Source organism: Grammomys surdaster, unplaced genomic scaffold, assembly GCF_004785775.1.
Source record: "Grammomys surdaster isolate TR1022 unplaced genomic scaffold, NIH_TR_1.0 193, whole genome shotgun sequence".
NCBI lineage: Eukaryota > Metazoa > Chordata > Mammalia > Rodentia > Muridae > Grammomys > Grammomys surdaster.
In genome coordinates, this window is record NW_021604638.1 from 9,289,859 (window position 1) to 9,310,839 (window position 20,981).

The 20,981-nt window shown below is 49.9% G+C and overlaps 1 protein-coding gene and 1 pseudogene across 1 annotated transcript; one reads left to right on the forward strand and one right to left on the reverse strand.

Annotated features, from left to right (window-relative positions):
* The first annotated feature begins 3,436 nt into the window (after positions 1 to 3,436).
* On the forward strand, positions 3,437 to 3,709 carry LOC114623074 (annotated as a pseudogene).
* Positions 3,710 to 9,827: 6,118 nt separating this feature from the next.
* Positions 9,828 to 18,183, reverse strand: Slc2a10 (solute carrier family 2 member 10). The gene is made up of 5 exons (XM_028769770.1): positions 18,132 to 18,183; positions 14,310 to 15,581; positions 13,680 to 13,802; positions 12,348 to 12,483; positions 9,828 to 11,960 (listed from the first exon to the last, which is right to left on the reverse strand). The coding sequence occupies exons 1-5, from the start codon at positions 18,181 to 18,183 to the stop codon at positions 11,891 to 11,893; spliced, it is 1,653 nt and encodes a 550-aa protein (XP_028625603.1). The 3' UTR covers positions 9,828 to 11,890.
* Between the last annotated feature and the right edge of the window lie 2,798 nt (positions 18,184 to 20,981).

Genomic DNA, 20,981 nt, shown 5'->3' on the forward strand with positions numbered 1-20,981 from the left:
CACAACCTATAGGTTGAGAACAGCTGCTTTAGGGCATTTTCTTAATCCGTGATTGATGGGGAAGGGCTCAGTCTATTGTGTGTGGGGAATCCCCTGGGCTGGTGGCCCTGGGTTCTATGAGGAACAAGCCAGTAAGCAACACCCCTCCCTGGCCTCTGCATCAGCCCCTGCCTCCAGGTTTCTGCCCTGCATGGGTTCCTGCCCCCATGGCTTTTAATGATGAAGTGTTCTATGGAACTGTGAGTGAAATAAACCCTTTCCTCCCCAAGTTACTCTTGGTTATGGTGTCTCAGTACAGCAATAGAACCCTAACTAAGACAGACCCTGAGTTACCCCCTTACTTGCACCCCACCCCACTGCCTTCACAGAACCCCCCCATAACCATTCCTCCTGTAGAGGGCCCCACCGTGAAGGATCTCTGGGGAACTCCTTTCACTGGCCTGCTGAGTCTGTTGTGCTTGGCACTGTCTCTGGCCTCCCCAGCGAGGGGACCAATCTTCAATTAACATAGAAAAATAAGGACAGAAAGGATCTTAGGCTTAGTGGAAGAGGAAAAGCAGAGAATGTGGCAAACACGTGCTGGTGAGGGGAGCATGGGGATACCTCAGCAGAGTAGGGCACTGTTGTCCCCCAAAGGGGACAGAGACAGTAGGAAAACTAACACCTGCCCCACTCCCTGGCCTCTAGGCTTCCCACACTGGCGCTTAGAGAAGGATAGAGCCCAGCTAAGTCTCCAGGGCCACCCAGGCAGGCACAGAGTGTAGAGAGAAGATCTGGGGTCCTGCTAGAGTCTGACCTCCTTACTTCTTGGGGAGAAAGAATTTCTTGTTTTTGTTTGTTTGTTTGTTTTGTTTTAAGATTTATTTATTTTATGTATATGAGTACACTGTTGCTGTCTTCAGACACACCAGAAGAGGGCGTCAGATCCATCACAGATGGTTGTGAGCCACCACGTGGTTGCTGGGAATTGAACTCAGGATCTCTGGAAGAACAGCCTTAACTGCTGAGCCATCTCTCCAGCCTGAGAAAGAATTTTCTATCCCCAAAGCCTAGAGCTTGGGGACCAGAGGTTAGGACAGAGGCTGTGTCTCCTGATGTCTAAGGTGGGGAGGGTGACCTTCAGATACTGAGATCACCTCTACTGAGGCCAGGCACGGTGCTAAAATCCTCATCTCCTGGCTGGGAGTGTGTCTCAGTGGTGAATCTTTGCCTCAAATGTGTAAGGTCCTGGGTTCAATACCCAGGACTGCAATCAGTCAATCAGTCAGTCAGTCAATAAATTGATCAATCAATCAAAATATAGTAAAATAAATGAATAGGGACTGAAAGACGGCTTGGTTGGTAAAATGTTTGCTTCACAAGTCTGAGGACCCAAGTTCAATCCCAGAGCCTATGTAAAAAGTGAATTGCACGCTTAAATCCCACTCTGGCGAGGCAGAGACAGGAGGATGCCAGCCAGTCTGGGCTAACTAATGAGCTTCAGGCCAATGAGAGACCCTGTCTCAAAGGTAATAGAGAGCATTCTAAGTATGATACCCAGGTTTTCCTCTGACCTCCACACACATGCACATGTAATACATGCACACACACACACACACAAATGTGGGTGCATCAACACCCTTCCTGATAATGCTTTCCATTTGTTCATCTAGAGGGTGATTTTGAGCACCCACTGTGTGCCTATTTGGTGACTACCTACTATGTGCCAGTGCTGAGGACACAGCAGCTGTGGGGGTGCAGAGCAATGGCGTCTCATCCCTTGCTGGTAGGACTGTAACTCACAGTCACTCCTCTGGCTCCTCTGAGAAACTGCAAACACTTTCTTAGCAGGTTAAGTGCACACTTAACTGGGTGACTCCACAATCCCATCTCTGGGTGTGCAACCCAGAAATAAACCCCCTGGGTCTACTCAGTGATCACAGCTTGTTTATCGTTACCTTGAACGAAAACTGTCCCCACTGCCCCCACAGTGTCCTGCAGTGGGGAAAGGGAAACGTGCACTAGAACATTCTAGGAGGGGCCTGTGACTCATAAAGGGGAACATGGGGCAGACAGACCACTGGGCGGGGCTGCAGCTCTCCAGGGCTCTGCTAGGTGAAGGAAGGCAGTGTCAAAAGTCCACGGACTGTGTGGTCCATTTCTACAACCTTCTAGAAAAAGCTCTGCTAAGAGATGCTATTTCTATTCATAACTACATTGTGTGTGTGTGTGTGTGTGCGTGCACGCGTGCATGCGCGTGCACACTCGCACAAGCTCCACAGTGTACGCGTGGAAGTCAGAGGATTGAACTCAGATCAGAGCTTGGCAGCAAGCACCCTTACTGAGCCATCCCGCTGACCCACTGTTTCCAAATGCTTGTACCTCAGTGTATGCTCACGGGCACAGCACGGAGCTCGGCAGCTCACCCCGGGAAGGTCCCTTCTTGTGTTTTAATCTCAGTGACGTTTGGCTCTCTCTCTCTCTCTCTCTCTCTCTCTCTCTCTCTCTCTCTCTCTCTCTCTCTCTCTCTCTCTCCTCCTTGTGGTTCTTACTATAGAAAAACAAACTCCAGCTTCCAGTGCCCTCTGAGAGACCCGTATGAGTCTCACTAGCTCAGTCCTGTGGATCCCTGTCCTGAGTCCCTTGTGTGACTGAGGATACAGGTCTGGTGTTCAGCTGTCACCAGACCTGGGGAGCATTCAGAAGATTTGACATGACCAGCAAGGCTGGCAGACTGAATCTAAGTGCTAAGAGGACTCCATCCATGGCTGCTGCTTAGAAAGACCTTTCACGGGTACTTGGTGCGCCCTCTTGTGTCCACATGGTGTAACAACATCTTGGGTGTTTCCGTTCAGAACTAAAGTCCCTCTTGCAAGGATCATGAAGCATATACTGCCACGCAATGTCCACAGGAATCTAAACACTGCACCTCAGTTTTGATATCATGCTTTTCTTCATATATATATGTATATATAAAACCAATGTAAATAAAAACCCACTCAGCATGCAGAGATACACATCAGAAAGTCATCTCCCTCCCCTATCCCTCTAAGATATGAATAGTATACCCTCATGTTGGACAGTCCACAACCTGCCCAATCTTGCATTATGGCCCCTTGAATAAATTCCTAGATGATGATGATGATGATGAGTCTTGTGATAGTGATGGTGTGTGTCTGTGTGTCTGTCTGTATGTGTCTGTGTGTGTGTGTCTTTCAAATGCGCCTAAGGGGTGATAGAATCATACTACCAATGAAATTCCATTGTTCCCTGCATGCAATAAAGACTTCAGTCCTCTGAATAGAGAACATATGGCTTCACCCTTAAAATAGATTTTTAGAGGATTTTAAGAACTATCCCAAGCAGTGTGAAGAAGCAGCGAGGACGATCCCCAGACGGACCAAACCCGCACGCTGCTGTATACCTGTGTTCAGCTCTGATGTGCCCTGCCGTCGCCATGCCCCAAAGAAAGGCTGGAGGGGATACTAAAGGATACAAAGCCAAGGTGAAGGACGAGCCACGGAGAAGATCTGCAAGATTGTCTGCTAAACCTGCTCCTCCAAAGCCAGAGCCCAAGCTTAAAATGGCCCCTGCAAAGAAGGGAGAGAAGGTACCCAAGGAGAAGAAGGGGGAAGCCAATGGTGGTAAGGACGTGAATAATCCTGCAGAAAATGGAGATGCCAGAACAGACCAGGCACAGGAAGCTGAAGGGGCCGGAGACGCCAAGTGACGTGTGTGCATTTCTGATAACTGTGTACTTCTGGTGACTGTACAGTTTGGAATGCTATTTTTTATCAACTTTTATAAAAATGCAGAATTTTGTTTTACTTTTTCTTTTAAGCTATACTGTTAGCACACAGAACACTTCATTGTTGGGGGGGGGAGATCATGTGTCACTAACAAAACACCTCCCAAGCTGGACTGAGGACAGAAAACCTCTTTCCTTGATAATTTTGAAAGACTCTTGTTGGCTTCCAGGAGAGACGTCCTGGTCTTGACATAGGTGGTCATCAAGGCACAAAATGCCTTGTGGTCTGGGAAAAGTCCAAATTCATTTTTATACAAGCTTCCCCCTGTACCATCAACATAGACTTAATTCCCTTAAGACCAGGCCTGTTGGAACCTGGCCCCCAAAACTGATTTTCCAGTCTATTGGGTGATGTGGACTTTGCGGTGACATCATTGAGTGTTCTCAGAAGAGCACTGGTTCCTTTTATAAAAGACTGTGGATCTTTGGATTGATAATTCTGCCATGTTTCATTTCCTGAAAGTCAGGGTATGCTTGTGAAAAGTTGTTAAACAACATCCTTAACGTGAAATGTCAACTCTCACTCTAAGCTACTCCCCGTTTTCAAAGCATTGAATGAAGGTTTCATTGGGTTTTATGGTGGCTTTCTGATTTTGGTAGTCTACACAAAAGAAGGAAATTTGGAAGTTCTGTTGTTGATTGTCTGCCCATGTCCTGCCTGCAACCCCATGATTGTTTATGAAAAATATGCTTAATAAAGCTGCTTACAGTTAGAAAAAAAAGAACTCTCCCTGGATCCATTGTCACTGGCCCTGACCTTGTCCCTCCTAAGTTCGTCTCATTAGCTGGCATGTGGAGGCTGGACGGCTCATTGACCAATGGGTGGTGAACTGGGCTCTCAGGAGGTTGTCCCCAGGGGAGAAAACCAGGGGAGGATGGTGTCTAAGTTGCATAGCTGGTCCAGTTACTGCATAGTTCACAAAGGCTCTCGGGATTGCTGCAGTGTGTGAGATCTGGAATGCAGAGGAAGTGCAGGTGTTTCCTGTGCTGGGTTGGTGCAGGCAGGAGAAGACAGCTGCCCTCTGGACACCAGCTGGACAGAGACTTCGAAGGACTCGTGTCCAAGCACACGTGGATGGGGAAGTGGAGACACCAAGATGCATGAATGGGGCATCTTCCTGCTTCCCATCTGGCTGAAACCCAAAGGCCTAGGAAAGCTCACTGGGTGGCCAGGATCCTCCCCTGCATCCATGTTGGAATCACAGAGACAATGGTAAGATGGGTGGATGGATGGATGGATGGAGGGAGAGGGATGGAGGATGAGTGGATGGATGGATGGATGGATGGGTAAATGGAGGGATGGATGGAGGATAGATAGATGAATGAAAGGATGGATGGAGGATGGATGGACAGATGGATGGACGGAGGATAGATGGATGAATGAAAGGATGGATGGAAGGAGGGAGAGAAGAAGGGATGGATGGAGGATGGATGGAGGGACAGATGGACAGATGGACGAATGGATGGATGTCTTTGAAAGCCTTAGCTCAGTGCCACCCTGAAGAGGCTAGAGACTTTGGGGTCTGCTGTAGCCAAAGCACTCAGGGTGCTACATGTTTCCTGCCACCCATACCTCCAGCTCAAAGGTTTAGAGACATTCCTACTCTTTACTAAAACCAAGGACGAGAGGCTGTGCCCCTTCACAGATCAGCATCTGTGAAATAGGTGTGGGGCACATTCCTTGAGGAGGTTGGAGATGGGGTCCCACACTGAAACTGTCAAGTGCTTACCCACAGGTTTGTATTGCCAGGAACAATACTTATGGATGAGTTATTTGACAATGCGGTGTTTTGAATATGTTTAGCCCAGGGAGTAGCACTTGGTATTTGGTGGTATGGCCTTATTGCGGTAGGTGTGGCCTTGTTGGAATAGATGTGTCACCGTGGGAGTGGGCTGTAAGACCCTCATCCTAGCTGCCTGGAAGCCAGTCTTCTGTTTGCCTTCAGAACAAGATGTAGAACTCTCAGCTCCTGCATCATGCCTGCCTTGATGCTGCCATGCTCCCACCTTGATGATAACGAACAGAACCTCTGAACCTGTAAGCCAACCCCAGTTAAATACTTTCCTTAAGCATCCCTTTGGTCATGGTATCTGTTCACAGCAATAAAACCCTAAGACAGGCACTTTGAAGGGTGGGTGGCAGACCTTTCCTGTGTGCCTGCTTGCCACGACTGAGGAACTACTGGCCAAGCGGCCTCTTGAGTATCCTGTAATGATTTTAAATGCCCCCTGATCACTCTGGGTCAACTCCACTTGAGCTTCAAAGGCCACTGTTACCACAGTTCCTGCTGAAGCCACAAGGTCTGTGTCTGGAGACCTCCCTCCAGTCCTGACTGCTCCAGGCAAATTGTGCTGGCTTTGAACAACTCCACTCTCTGTAGTACGGTCTCAGTGGATTCCAGAGGAGCCTGCTCACCCCATAGCTGGCCACACGCAGGACAGGCATGTTGTATCTCTCTAGAGACTCAACAAAAGCCTGTGATTGGCTCAGTGTGGAGATGTTGCCTTAGTCAGGGATTCTCGTGCTGCAATGAACCTCCATGACTAAAGCTACTTGGAGAAGAAAGGGTTTACTTGGCTTGCACTTCCAAATCATGGTCCATCAGCCAAGGAAGTCATGATAGGAGCTCAGGACAGGAACCGGGAGGCAGGAGCTGAAGGAGGTGCCATGGAAAAGACTGCTTCCTGCCTTCCTCCTCATGGCTTGCTTAGTCTTCTCTCTTAAACAACCCGAGATCACCTGCCCGGTAAAGGCACTGCCCACGTGGGCTGGCCCCTTCCATGTCAATCATCAACCAAGACCACACCCCCACGGACTTGCCTACAGGTTAATCTTACGGAAGAATTTTCTCTTCCCAGATATGTCTAGGTTTGTAACAAGGTGTCAAACCAAGCAAACAAGAAACCCAAGCAGGACAGCAGTGGTGGCGCATCTATTCATCGGATGGAAGGGAAGCCATGCACAAGCAAGGCTGTGACTGGTGGGATTCAAATCCTGCCATCTCCCCCTTTCTGGCTCTGTAAGCAGCCTGTTTTTCAGTCTCCTTGGACCAGGAGGCTTCTTGTCCATGTGCTATCTACCTGGTGTTGCAGCATCAGGCCCAATAAAGGACTTTTATCTATTTTTGGTATTTACTACTGGTGGAGCCGGCTGAGCTAGGTGCTGGAAAATTAATCAAAACTCAAGGCTTCTGGTTCTATAAGGAAACTGCTAAGACTTCCAAAGAGTGAGGGAGAAACTATAAGGACTAAGGACGAAACGTGGTGGAAGGATCCAGAAGGTTAGAGTCTGTGGCCAACCAAGGCTTTGGAGGCGAGCAGCTGTGGCGATCTGAGTGTGGAAGCCAAAGCTACAGGGCTACAAACACCATTCCTACAGAAACAGAGGGTACCAGTTGTTAAGGTGCCGAGGCTCAAGGGCTGTCGAGTTAGTGGCTGTTTTTGCTCCAGGCCCAGAGCAGTAAACGTCTGGATTTGAAAGCTTAGAGCTACTGAGTCTCTGGCTCTTAAGAACAAATTTCTGTTTTGGAAGTCCATCTTCCAAAACAGGGTCAGGACTGTTAATGCTGAGAGAGCAGCAGGCGTGGTGGGTCACATACATAATCTTAGTCCTTAGAAGGCTGAGGCAGGAGAATTGCCAAGTAGTTCCAGACCAATCTGGGCTACAGAGAGTAAGGTCTTGTCTGGCAGGGAGGAAGGGCGCGGAGAGGGAGGAAGGGAGGGAGGGAGGGAGGGAGGGAGGGAGGGAGGGAGGGAGGGAAATTTAGCCTATCCACAGTTTCTATCCAGATGCGAGAAAAGAATCTGGTCATGTAAAACCAACCTATGCTCAGAAAATTCTATGTTAGAGACAGTGCCTGCTAGCCTCTGCAGCACAATGGTTTACTGATACGACTGGGCCAAAGATGTGTGTTTCTTCCAGAGACTGGTTCAGAACTTCTAGAAGCAATTGGTTCTGGGTCAGCCAATGGTCTTAGGAGAATACTACCCCAAAGTATGACAAACCCAAGCAGGTATCAGACCCGGGACTGCCTGGGACCTACAAACAAGCTTGAGAGTGGATAGCCAGAGAAAAAGCAACCCCTAAATCTTAGGAAGCATATTTGCATCTTTCTGACTCTGTCCTTTCAATATGTAGAACTCACAGCCCTGTGAATAACCTCATAGCCAAGGAGCAGCACGATGGTCAGGACTGGTCACTCCTGTGGAACCTGTGCCCAGTGTGGGAGAGCTTGCACTGCGTAGAGCCGAAGATGCTAGTGACTGGGCTTAGCCATCAAGTGTTAGCATATTTATTTAATCTCAAGTGGGGGGTGGGGGTTCTACCCAACCTCTTATCCTTCAGTTCCCAAATAAAAGATTCTTGACCTTTATATTTATAATAAGCCATAATCACCAGTAGATCTGGGCAGATATCTACCCTCTAAGCTATTAGAATCTACTTCTCCATCAATAAATAAACCCAGATCATAATTTGCCATGTTCTATCTGGGATGCTCTGAACTCCAATTGGCCAGCCCTCATGGCCATGTTTTCATGACTCATCTAGCCCATGGGGGTCTTCTCTTCCCACAGTCTCTTTCCCTCTCTTCATGGTCTCCTCAGAGCCCAAGCCCTAGAACCCAGATTCTGCCTATCTCTCTTCTGGCTGCTATTGACTGTAGGCATCTTTATTCACCAATCAGGGGTGACTTTGGGGGTGGGGGGGAACAAGGTCATATAGCATCACTTGTGTCTATGTGCAGACTCTTTTATCCCTGGGGGCAACCAGGCCTTGGGGGCCAGTATTTAGCATTACAACACATAGCAAAAGACCAAACCTCAACAACCAAGGCTGGCAGAGCAACTTGGTCTGTGCCCAGCTCGGTCTCAGCAGACGGCAATGAACGTGGTACCCAAGTTCAGCACTGTTGCCAAGTTCTCCCCTTCCCCAGAAGTTGACATCTGATTGACAGATAAAGCCAGAGAAAGTTTTGGGGATCATATCTCAGTAACCACCAGCCCAGACAGTCAAACTCAGAGACTTAGGGTGGCATCTGGCCTGTAAGTCTGGAAGAACTTAGCAACTTCGCAGGGCTGAACGAAAAGGAGACGCACACAGAGAAAACTGAGAAGCATAGAGGCGGGGGAGAAAGAAAGTGAAAACATTTTCATTTCCACTGGCAAACTCTGTCTTTTCCAGGAAACCTGGAATGCTGACTTAGCGCACGTGCCACTCAAGTTTCTACACACGCAGAAGACACAGCCAAATGGTGAGAGATCATGGACGCTGCTCTTGACCTTGGCCAGGACAGTGTTTGTGAACTCAGCCTCTTGGGACACTGGACATGGTGGGAAAGTACCTTTAATCCCAACACTCAGGAGACAGAGGCAGATGGATCTCTGTGAGTTTGAGGCCAAATTGGTCTACACAGTCAGTTCTAGGACAGCCGGGGCTATGGTGACACTTCTGTTTATCTTTGTGGGTTTCTTTTTGTCTCACTATGTCTCTCTGACTGTCCTAGAACTCACTGTGTAGACCAGGCTGACCTAGAATCACTGAGATCCATCTTCCCTGGCCTCCCAAGTGTTGAGATTAAATGCGTGCACAGCCATGCCGACTCTTCTGCCTTCATTTTTAACTGGCTTGATTTATCATCACAGACAAAGGAAAATGTGAGCAGACGCCAAACATTCTCTGTAACGTGTAAGACAAGGGCAGTTCTTAACCTTTCAATTTTAGAGTTTTCAGTGTTTCCGAAAGTGTAAAAAAAGACTTGGGGACTGGAGAGGCTCTGGCTGTTCGCGTGTTGTCTGTCATCTTGTACCTACAATTCAGTGTCTGTCGATCGATGGTTTTTCCTCCCTGCATTCTGTTTATCCTTCCGTTCCTCTCTCCCTCATCTCACTTCCTTTCTCATGGACCAGTCACCCAGCCAGAATGTCAGAATAAGTACAGGACCTTGTCTAGGCCACACTCTGCCCCGGGGTCTAGAATGACACTTGATACTTAGTAGACAACACGTATGCAATTGTGAGGAAATATAACTCACCACATACATTTTCGTTCAAAATAATTTATTTCAAAAACACTTTTAAAGTATACGTCTTTGTGTGAGGAAACCCTTCATCTGAAGAGCGTTCTGTAAGCCGTCAGTGTGCAGTTGGGCTCCCTCCATTGAGGCCAAGAGCAAGCATCTGCTGAACTGGTCGGTGGAGGGATTTTTTTCACACATACCCCGTTTCCTGTGATGTTTTCAACATACCAGCTACACACGGGAGGCACCTTTGAGTTTAATTTATATAATTAACACTTGACCCAGCAGTTCACAAATCCAGAAAAAAAATCAATCAAACCATAAACCAAGCTCTGGTCTGCAGTGTTCCCTAACCTCTGGAAGGCAAAGGCGTGCACAGGGTCGGTTCGTTGTGAAGACACTGAGCACAGAAGCAGTAAGATCCACTGCACCTGCCTCCGGCTCCATCAGACACACATGAGGACATCCCAGCAGCACGGAGGAGGGAGAGGAGGAGGGAAAGGAGGAGGGAAAGGAGGAGGGAGAGGAGGAGGGAGAGGAGGAGGGAGAAGCACAACAGAGACGTTAGGAGGTGGCGACAAAGGTTTGGTTTTTTTTATTCACCTATTGATTTGGTTGGAAAAGGTTTCAGTTTGAAGCCAGACTAGCCTAGAACATTCAGTCCTTTAGCCTCCTGAGTGCTGGGATTACAGGCATGAGCCATCACCACGTAGGAGGTGATGATGTTTGAGTATTAACTATTATAATGACATTGATTGTTTATTATAAACTAAAACACTTCTTAAATGACGGCAGTGCTTAGCAACCAATCTGTAGAAATCCTGACTGTGTGGCAGTCGGCTCTGGGGAGCCAGCAAAAGCTTAATCCAGCACGCCACTGGTTGTGAATGAAATATCTAACAAACAGAGCAGGGTTACGAGGCTAGGCTTGGGAACCAGGAGGGTGTGACTGACAGTGCCTGTGAGGCCAGCTACCCAGTGTCCAGGAACCAACTCTGTCTTATTGATGTCCTCCTTATGTGACCTCTGACCTGAGCCACTTGCTTATCTCCAGCTGACTAACCCTTTACAATGAATGCCCCAAAGAAGAGCCCTATGTAACACAGTGAGCAGAAGCCCCCGGGGCTCACTGAAGACCCTCCTGAGAGAGATGGGGTAAGTCAATATATCCTGAGGGGTACAACTGTGCCCATTCTGCATATGAATGCACTGAGGCTTTAGGAAGTCACTAGCACCCAAAGTAGAAGCTACAATCACCAACATATGTGCGAGTCCCTCTAAAGGTTTCTTCTTCCATTCATAGTCCCCTGCTGAACCCTGGGAACTGTTGTGTTCCTAGCACTTATCACATGTTGGGGTCCAGCTCTTATGTTCCAGAGTGGTAGACTCTGGAACTGATGTGCACTCTCTGCTAACAAATCTTCTGTCCTCAGAGCCACTTGATGGAGGTGGGAGTGGGGCCCTTGTTGAGTGCTTATTAAGTCCCTGCTCTCAGACTTCCAACCCTGTGGAGTAAGGAGGGAGCTCAAGAGCAGTCTAGCCCAGGCTTCTGTGAGACACATGGGGCAAACTGAGGCCAGGGTCATAAAGCCATCTTATTTACAGCCTGCTGTCCCCAGTCAGAGTCCCAGCACCTGATAAATATCTTGGGCAAGAGTAAGGGGGTGATGAATGCAGGCTCTGGATCACTAAGACCCTGGCAAGGGGACGAGGAAGGCAGAGACTCACACTCTGCTGGTCCAGGGCGGTGGTAGGAGACACTTCCTTCTCAGGTCATCTGAGAAGCACATGGTGAACACATCACAGAGGATGTCATTATAAACATGGCGGACAAGCCAACTCCATGGGGAAACTGAGGCATGGAGCTAGGTCTTCTGGAGCCCTTGGCATCTCACACTCAAAACGAAGAGTTTGGCAGTCACCTCTCATCCCGGCAAGAAGCAGCCTCTGGAGCAGGGCTCACCACAGAAGGAAATCTAGATCATGACTCCCAGGCCCCAGCAGGCAGGGAGTTGGAGATAGGCTGCAGAAATCAATGTCCCAGCATCTTCCAAGCAGACAGACCCCTCAGGAGGTCCAGGAGAGGTCAGGAGGAGACGTCCAGGCGGTGGTACTGAATACCACTGCGCTGCCTGTGGCCAAAGCTCAGAGGGAACCTGCCAAGGAGACCGTACAATCAGAGATCAGCAGCCCTGGGCAGGAGGCAGTGGACATCACTGCCCCACCCTCTATGGTGGAGCTCTGTCTCTGAAACAAAAGCCAGGGCTGGGATGGAACTCAGCGGTAGAATGCTTACACGTAGTTACCTGAGCAGAGGCCCGGGTATGCTCCCTTCAGCACACATACAAACCCAGGAGCTGAGCCTTAACGTCAATGCAAAGCCACCGTCTAATGACACAAGATAGCTGAAGGAAAGTGGCTCAGAAAAAAATGGCAGTAACGCAGGAGATGTGAGCTTGTAGCAAAAGAAAGAGGAGTCCGAGGTCCTGAAAGGTCCACTTTGGAGGCACCGTCCCAGCCCCCACCCCTCATCCACCACATACCTGCTCATCTGAAACTGCTGCTGTATCTCAGCTAATGACTGTCCTTTTGTTTCAGGAACTAGTAAGTAGATGAAAGCCAGGCCGAGGACAGCGGTCAGCCCATAGAGCAGGAAGGTCCAGGCCAGGCCGATGGCACCTTGGGACACAATGTTGGGAGTGGGGGTCAGGAGCTGAGCACCCTGTTCTTGAGTCCCAGGCCACCCCAGCAGGTCCTAGGTGTAGAGCTAGTAGCTAGTAGCAAGGGCCAGGGATGGCCAGTTTGCAGAGGGCTAACAAACCCTCAGGTAAGGACCTGAAAGCCAGAACATGACTGGCTGTCCCTGAACCAGGGCCACCAACATAGTGAGGACAACTTGTATAGAGGGAAAGGTCCCACAGAGTCAGAACACCTAAGCAGAAGTGTGGCTAGCTGCAGGAACCATGAGAGGCAGCTCCAGAACTTCTGTTCTAGAAGGCCACAAAGGGTCACTTTGAAAATTAAGCTACAACTGGCCTAGACTAGACCTGAGCCAGAACTGGAAGACCAGAGCCACTGCTCCAACCTAGAACTCTGCCCAGGGCTAAGGACCATATCAGAGATGACGCCCACGGGCAGCCTCTAAAGTCAGGGGGCCCATGACAAAGAAAGGGGTCATTACAAAAGGGACTCTCTGTAGAGGGAAACCAAGTTCTGTGGAATCTGCCCTAGGCTGGGGCTGTAAGGCCAGGGTCCAGTCCTCTGACACCTGGCTGGACTTAGCAATTACACTTCCCCATCCGGGGGCCCAGGGGCTGAGGATAGGGGTGGGCTCTTGATGGGTCCCTCCTCTCTCCCCTCTTGTCCCCCATTTTGGTCTTCTTCATCCATCCCACATAGCAACCCCTGGAGACAGAGGCAGCAGGGAGAAGGAAGGCTGGGACACCATCATGTGAGTGGCTCTAAAACGTCCCCACAGCCTCATGAGCTTGACATGCAAACACTTGACCACAGGAAGAAGACAAGTAATCCAGTCCTAAGAACTGCCACAGGTGGTCTTGTTGAGCCAATGGGAGCAGGGTCCAGGACTTGGCTGCAGCTAATAAGAAAGGTGCCCAAGAGGTGAGCAGGCTGCCGGGGCTGAGAGAGAATGAAGGACAGACCCTGTAGTGGGAAAACTCAGGACTGGCTTTGCTTGAAGCCACCCACCCCACTCATTTAGGTGACCTAAGATAGAATAGTCCCTTTCGATTCACAAGTGGGCTGCATCAGGTTTCACTGCCACTGTGACCCAGCGAATTTGGAAGCTTTAGCTCTGAAGAGAACTGTCCCCGGGTTCAGCTGGATGCGGCCTGGGATGAGGCCCGAGTGCTCACCAATGAGGTCGAGGAAGGAGAGGCTGATGAAGAGGTTGGCTGCCCAGTTGAAGCTGCTGCAGAAGGCGAAGGCTCTCCCTCGGATCTCCACTGGGTAGATCTCACTGAGAACCAGCCAGGTTACTGGAGGAAGGAGCAAGAGAGATTCTGGACACCCAGGAGCTGCACAGGCCACCTCCTACCCTTGTTAGCTGAGGCCTGTGTCAAACACCTGGCCCCAGAGTCTGTCAACTGAACACCCTCTATGCCCCTGCAGGAATCCCGTGAATGGCCACAGTCTCGGGTTCCTAGGACACAAGACATTCAATACCAAGAGCAGAAGGGTCCTAGGCAGACTGGTATGTCTGGTTTTTATCTGACTCTTTTCATTCTCTTTAAGCCGATTCTTCTGATAGAACCACCCAGGGATAGATCTTAGGTTTGAAGAGACCTGAAGTTTAAATTTTCGTTCTGGGAACAGGGCAGGGGGTGGGTGGGCTTAAAATCTTGCTAGTTCAGTTGGGTTTAAGCTTGTGGGGGAATCCTGGAGCCTCAGCTGCCCACTGTTAAAGCTCCAGTGTTCCTAGACTAATAAAGGCCACTCAAAGGGACCCAAGGCTCTGGATTTCCCTGCCCAATAAGCCCTCCTACCTGGTCCAAATCCAAAGGAGAAGGCGCTCACGTAGACCATCATACAAACCAGCGCAGACCAGCACAGCAGGGTATGCTCCAGGATAGGACTGGTGGGAGCTGAGGAGGCGGGATTCACAGCTGGTCCCAGGGACGCTGTGATGACTGGATAGATGGGTCTCTCAGTGACTGGCACCATTGGGTGTCCTTGGTCCCCACTGGGGTGTGGCACTGGCGGTAGAGATGAACGCACGAGCAGACCCGGGCTTCCAGGCAGGTCCACCCGCTGGCTGGCGTTGGATGTGGCCAGGCAGCTGGGACCAGAGTCCAGGGACACAGCAAAGCTGACCAGGCCTATGCCACTGACCGACAAGGCCATGAGAGCACACCCAGAGAGCAGAAGCACTCTACGGCCTACACGGTCCACCAGCCCCGTGGCGATCAGGGTAGCAGCCACCTTCACAGTACCAAGCCCCACAGAAGCCAGCACAGCTGAGGAGCCCCCATGGAAGCCAACGGAGCGGAAGATGGTGGATGCATAATATAGCACGTTGGGCTGTCCCGTTAGCTGCTGGAATAACACCAGCCCCAGACCCACTACAGTCCGTCTCCACATGCCGCCCTGGACCCTGAAGAGGTCCAGAAAGGTGTACTGTGGCTTCTCCAGGACCAATTTGCTGGTCTCCCCTCCCTGGAGTGGGATGAAGACTTGGGGGCCTGCAGTGCTCTCTGCTCCAGCAGGGAGAAGGAAGAGGCTGAGAGACTGGAGGAGAGCGGGTGCAGCCGCCCAGCCAAACATGTGCCTCCAGCCCCAGGGGCTGCCAGCCAGGACATAGTTGAGGCCATAAGAGAAGAGGATACCCACAGTGATACCCACTTCATAGAGGGACACCAGCACACCCCGCTGCCGCGGCCCCACCAACTCTGACACGTAGATACAGCAAGCCATGGAAGACAGAGAGATGGCAAAGCCAACGGATGAGCGGCCCAGGAGCAGCCAGGGCAGGGAGCCGGCCAGACCCAGAATCAGGCTGCCAGCCAGCAGCACCACGTTGCTTCCCAGGATGGCCCGTCTCCTGCCATAGCAGTCAATGAGGAAGCCCCCGACTAGGGAGGCCAGGAGAGCACCCAAGAGCAGACTGCCCACCAGGAGCTCCTGCTCCAAGCAACTCAGCCCGAAGTCCAGCTGGAGTGGTAGCAGGGCACCGGATATGACGGCCAGCTCATAGCCAAAGGTCAGGCCACCCAGCAGAGACACAGAGGCACAGAGCGGGAGGACAGCCGGGCGAAGGCCTGGGAAAACAAAAGTGACAGGGCAGGGCTTATATTGACTGTCACAGAGGGTCCATGTGTCACACCTAACCTTCCGCCTGTCAACCATCCATCTATCCATCTGTCTCCTGTTCAACCACCTGCCCTTCCTCCCTCCCTTCCTTCTATCCATTGGCACATCCATTAATCCGCCCCGCGATCTATCCAGGCAGCCTTCTGCTCGCTCAGCCTGTCTCCACACACTCCTCCTCTTCCCACCCATCTACCTATAAATATATACATCCAATCAGTCAGCTGCTCATCCTTCCCTCACTGCCTCTCCTTTCTTTCTCCCATCAGCCCACATCCAGTCATCCAGACAGCCATCTGCCTACTCCTCCTCCTTCCCATCTTCCATTCTTCCCTTCTTTCTCCATCCATCTGCCCATATATACTTCTGTCTGTCCAACCATCCCTTCAGCCAACTCTCTGCTCTTCCCTCCCTCCCTTCTTTCTGCCAATATACATACTCACCCATCTCTCTTTATCTTCCTTATGTTTACCAAACCATTTACCTATCCATCCATCTATCCATCCATCCACCCATCCATCCATCCACCCATCCATCCACCCATCCATCCTCCATCCATCCATCCATCCACCCATCCATCCATCCATCCACCCACCCATTGATCCATCCATCCATCCATCCTCCATCCATCCATCCATCTCTCCATTGTCCCTTTAATTTGCCCAACCACCCATTGAATCGTTGACTCGTCTATCCACAGACCCATCCATTCCCACCATCTTCATAGTCCACTCATTGTCACGCTGTCATGGACAGCCACCCATCCAGCATCTGCCACATGCTGGCTGTGCTCCCAAACCTGCTGGCACTGCTGTGGTGTTGTCCAGGACCTGGCACCCGGCCAGACAACTGATAAAGTTCACATGATTTCAGGTGAGGACTTCACGCCATCAGCACAGGGCAATGGAGGAGCCCTGTGGAGCTCTGCTTTACACGGGGGAGTCAGCTACGGTCCCTCTGGGGAGGGGACATTTGGGAAGGAACCTGAACATGGTGAGAGAGAAACTGGACAAATGTAGCAGAACACACAATACAGAGAGGAGAGCAAGTACAGAGGCCCCGAGCCAGGAAGCCATCAGTGTGGGAGCATCTGGGACTATGTGTGACATTCACAGAGGGCCAGGCTGTAGTGAATGCTGTGCTCGCCTGTCTTCAGTGACTCTCACAGCAGACCTCTGCCATCATCAGCAACATCCACGGAGAACAGAGAGGTTACAAAATGTTCTCTAGGTCACACAGTAAGGGGCGGAACTAAGGTTGTGGAGAGCATTTGAGCTTTTGGCTGATCTGCAAGGACTGAGAGACCGGAATCTGGCAAAGGTGGGTGACGGGAAACTTGACGTGAAGAGGCTGACAAGGCCAGATCGTGAGAAGTTCTTCAGGTCACCAGGACAATGAGGAATCTCATTTTTAGGGGACGCAAGCCTCTGATAGTCTACACAAGAAGTAAGGTAATTGGTGGTTTAATCCTTTTTGTTTTTTTTTGTTTTTGTTTTTGTTTTGTTTTGTTTTTGCTGTTGTTGTTTTGTTCTGTTTATGAGACAGGGTTTCTCCGTGTAGCCCTGGCTGCCCTGGAAGTGACTCTGTAGACCAGGCTGGCCTTGAATTCAGAGATCCTACTGTCTCTGCCTTTCAAGTGCTGGGATTAAAGGTGTGCACCACCACTGCCTGGCTAGCCTCAAACTTGTGGGCTCAAGAGATCCTTCCCGCCCCCACTCACTCAGCCTTCCAAGTGGTTGAGACTAAAGGTGCATGCCACTTGCCTCAGCTTCAAACCAGAGAATGAGGGAATGACAGGGGACTATAGAAAGCAGCTGTGTGAGCCTGTGGGTGGAGCTGTGTGAGCCTGTGGGTGGAGCTGTGTGAACCTGTGGGTGGAGCTGTGTGAGCCTGGGGGTGGAGTGATTGCCTAAGGTAAATGAAGCCCTGGGTGCTATTGATAATCAGTTTGTGGAAATCAGGGTGCACATCTGACCAGTTACCTCCCTCCTTCAGAATCATGAAACTCTGTGTTCTTGTGAGACATAAGTAGGCCGTGAGCACAGCAGGCAGGAGGAGTGCAAGTTTGGGGCCAGCATTGGTCTACACAAGACTGTCTCAAAACACAACAGCTGAGCAGAGAAGGAGGAGGAATAAGATAAAAATAGCCATCTACAGGAACAGAAAGGCCACATGCCCATGACTGTGGGATGTAGTCAGAGACAGCGAGGTGATTTTCATCAGAAACCCCAAAAAACCCTGACAAGAAATTATATCACTAAGTAAAGGAAGGAGAAAAGTTGCAAGAAAAATAGCCCAAGGAACAAGTGGAATTCATGAATTTAAAAGCAGATGCTAATGAGATGCTAATGAGATGTTAATGAGAAGGTGGGTGGAGGGAGATCTGCGGCTGTTGGTCACGAAGCCTTGGGGGTTTGCATGGTAAGGAAGGAGAGACAGAAATACAAACGGCAGGAATTATAAAGGGAATGTGCGCAGGAACACTGGAGACAAACACGCACCAGTGACGCAGTTCTTGTCAGCCGGGATCTCCGCCACCCTCAGCTCCTGCATCCTCAAGACGGGCAGGTCACTGAGAGACACCCAACCTTCCGATCCCCACGTTTAACCCCAAGCACTTAGAACTGGATGCTTTCCAGTTCAGAGTTCCTGCTTCGCAAAGATCAATTTAAACGTATCAGCCTAGCTCCCCGCATTGCCCACTCTGTTCTCACTCACTCAAGACGCTGCTTTTCGTTGCCAAGCCTGCTTTTCACCGAATGTTCTAGAACATAGATACTTCTGCACTTGTGCTGTTACATACGGTAGTAACCAGCTGCATGTGGACAACCGGGCGTATGAATGGCAGCTAACGTGATGGGGGTGTCAGGTTTCATTTCCATAAATTTACTTGGAAGAACAGTCTCTTAGTGCCCATGACGTCAGAATAAAATTCCTTTCATTATTATTAATGATATTAATAACTCATGTGTTTGGTGATGGCCACATTGGCACTGGAGTTGTACAGGTCATTCTTACATTTTAATTCACACATTTAAGCACAGATATTTCTGGAAGCATCTAGAAGCAGCTAGCAGCATCTCCCACCCCACCAGCACTGTTCACAAGGAGAACTTTGGAAACATGATCGGCAGGTTTGCTGAGAGCAGTCTCTGGTCCAGGTGCTGCCCTGACTACCAAGCTTACCAGCTCATTTTTGTGGTGCCACAGCTTTATGAGACATGCCTTGGTATTACCCACGAGGGAATAAACTCATGAACAGAAAAAGGAGAAGCCTTCACCAGAGCCAAAGCCAGGCCATCAGCACCCCGGATAACAAAGGTTTGTGTGATAGGGTTTTGTTCTTCTGCCTCTTCCCAGGTGTCAGACAATTTTTATGAAGAGGCAAAATGCTCATGGTGGAAAAATCGTGATTTCCACCTTCTTTCCTCATGAAGGAAGCACCCAAAAGTTACTGCCTGACCCCCTGTCCTCATCTCCTTTGGACTCTGGAGTTCACTCTCAGAGGGGACATGAGGTGATTGCTATGGCTTATACATGAATTGAACCCACAAAAAGCTCATGTTGTTGGGGGACTTGATCCCCTGCTTGTGGTGTTGTTTGGGAAGGTTCTGGAAACGTTAGGACATGGTACCTATCTAGAGGAAGTAAGCCACTGACTACTTTCTCTGTCCTTCCCTACCCTTTGCTTCCATTCCACCCTGAGGTAAAGGGATCTTTCCCTCTACACTTCCTCTACCATACCATCCTGCCTTTATGCAGTGGACCAAGAAACCATGGACCAAACACTCTGAAACTGGGAAGTAAAAATAAGCCTTGGCTACTTTCAAGTCATTCTCTCTGGTATTCGGGCCGCAGCTATGGGGAGTGTAACTAAAAATGAAATTAGTGCCAGAAGTGGGGTTGCTGCTGTGGCCATACCTGGCCACATGGTTCTTAAACCTATGGAACCTATGGTTTGTGGGAGGGGTTTGCAAGAGTTTAGAGATCTGGACTAGAGAAATCCAAGAATGCTATTATCAGGGCTTAATTTGTGTGTCTGTAGAAGCTCAGAAGACCAGAACACCAACAGGAAGGCAGGCACTGAAGCCCAGACGCGCATGCGCTTCAGACAGGAATGAAGGTTCTATTCAGAATTGGACTAGAGGCCATTTGTTACATTCTAACAAAGGATTCATGTACAATTTGTCCACGCCTTGAGAGACCATTTGGAACTCTAAATTTAAAAGTCATACTTTTGGCCCGGTGAGACTGTCCAAACGCAGGTAAAAGCGCTTGCTGAACAAGCCTGACACCTGGAGTTTGAGTCCTAGAACACACAGAAAGCCAGATGTGGTGGTCACATTTGTAATCTCAGCATTCCTCTGGCAAGGTGGGAAGCAGAATAATAGAGTCACCCAGAAGCTTGAGGGCAACTACCCTGGGGCTCACAGACAACAAAAATAACCAGAGAGGCCCTGTCTCAACAAGGTGGAGGAGAAAACCGATTACCTAAGGCTATTCTCTCATCTCCATAAGCACAGTATGGTACGTGTACTTCCGTACTCCTCTTCCCACCCATCTACAAACACACACACACACACACGCACATGCACACGCACACGCACACGCACATGCCATCATCACCACCTCTCTTTCTCTTTCATACACACACATGTGCATGCACACACACACACACATTTTTTTAGAAGTGATTTTTAAACAACTAAGCTGAACGGAAATTTCAAGGCAGTCACATGCAGGCTGTGGCATAACCACTGGTAGCCGCTTTCTGCCAGCTTTACAGTGAGGGTTGGGAGCCAGAGCAGGACAGTCTAGTCTGAGAATCCTGTGTAAAGTTGGGCCTGAGAAAGGCAAGGTCTCTGCAGAGTCACACCGTTAGAAATGAGCCAAGCACGTTGTATTGGGCTAACAGGTGGTATGCTTTGTGAGCATCTGAGAAGTCCACCAAGTCCCACCCACTGCAGCTACAAAGCTATAAACTTAATTAAAAGGCTTTCCTGGGAGAGCAGAGAGCCCTTGGGGATACCGTGCTGGCCCAGAGCCACCTAGAAAGTGATTTTCTCAAGGCTTATATCACCATGATCAGCTGGCCAGGGACTCTTGAAGCCACTACAGCTGTGGACCCCAGAGGACCCTGTCACCCTTGGGGCTGATGGCAGAGCTTTGTCATGGAGATCCCAGGGAATCAGAGGAACCAGACTGTCCACCAAGGAAAGCCACAAAGGAGCCAGCCCAGACAGAGGCATGTGGTCTTTATCAGTTGACTAAGACAAGACAGTTTAAGCCCATGGAAGCTCATATCATGACATCATGGGTCCCAGATACCCGGCATGGATCTCCAGGGATCC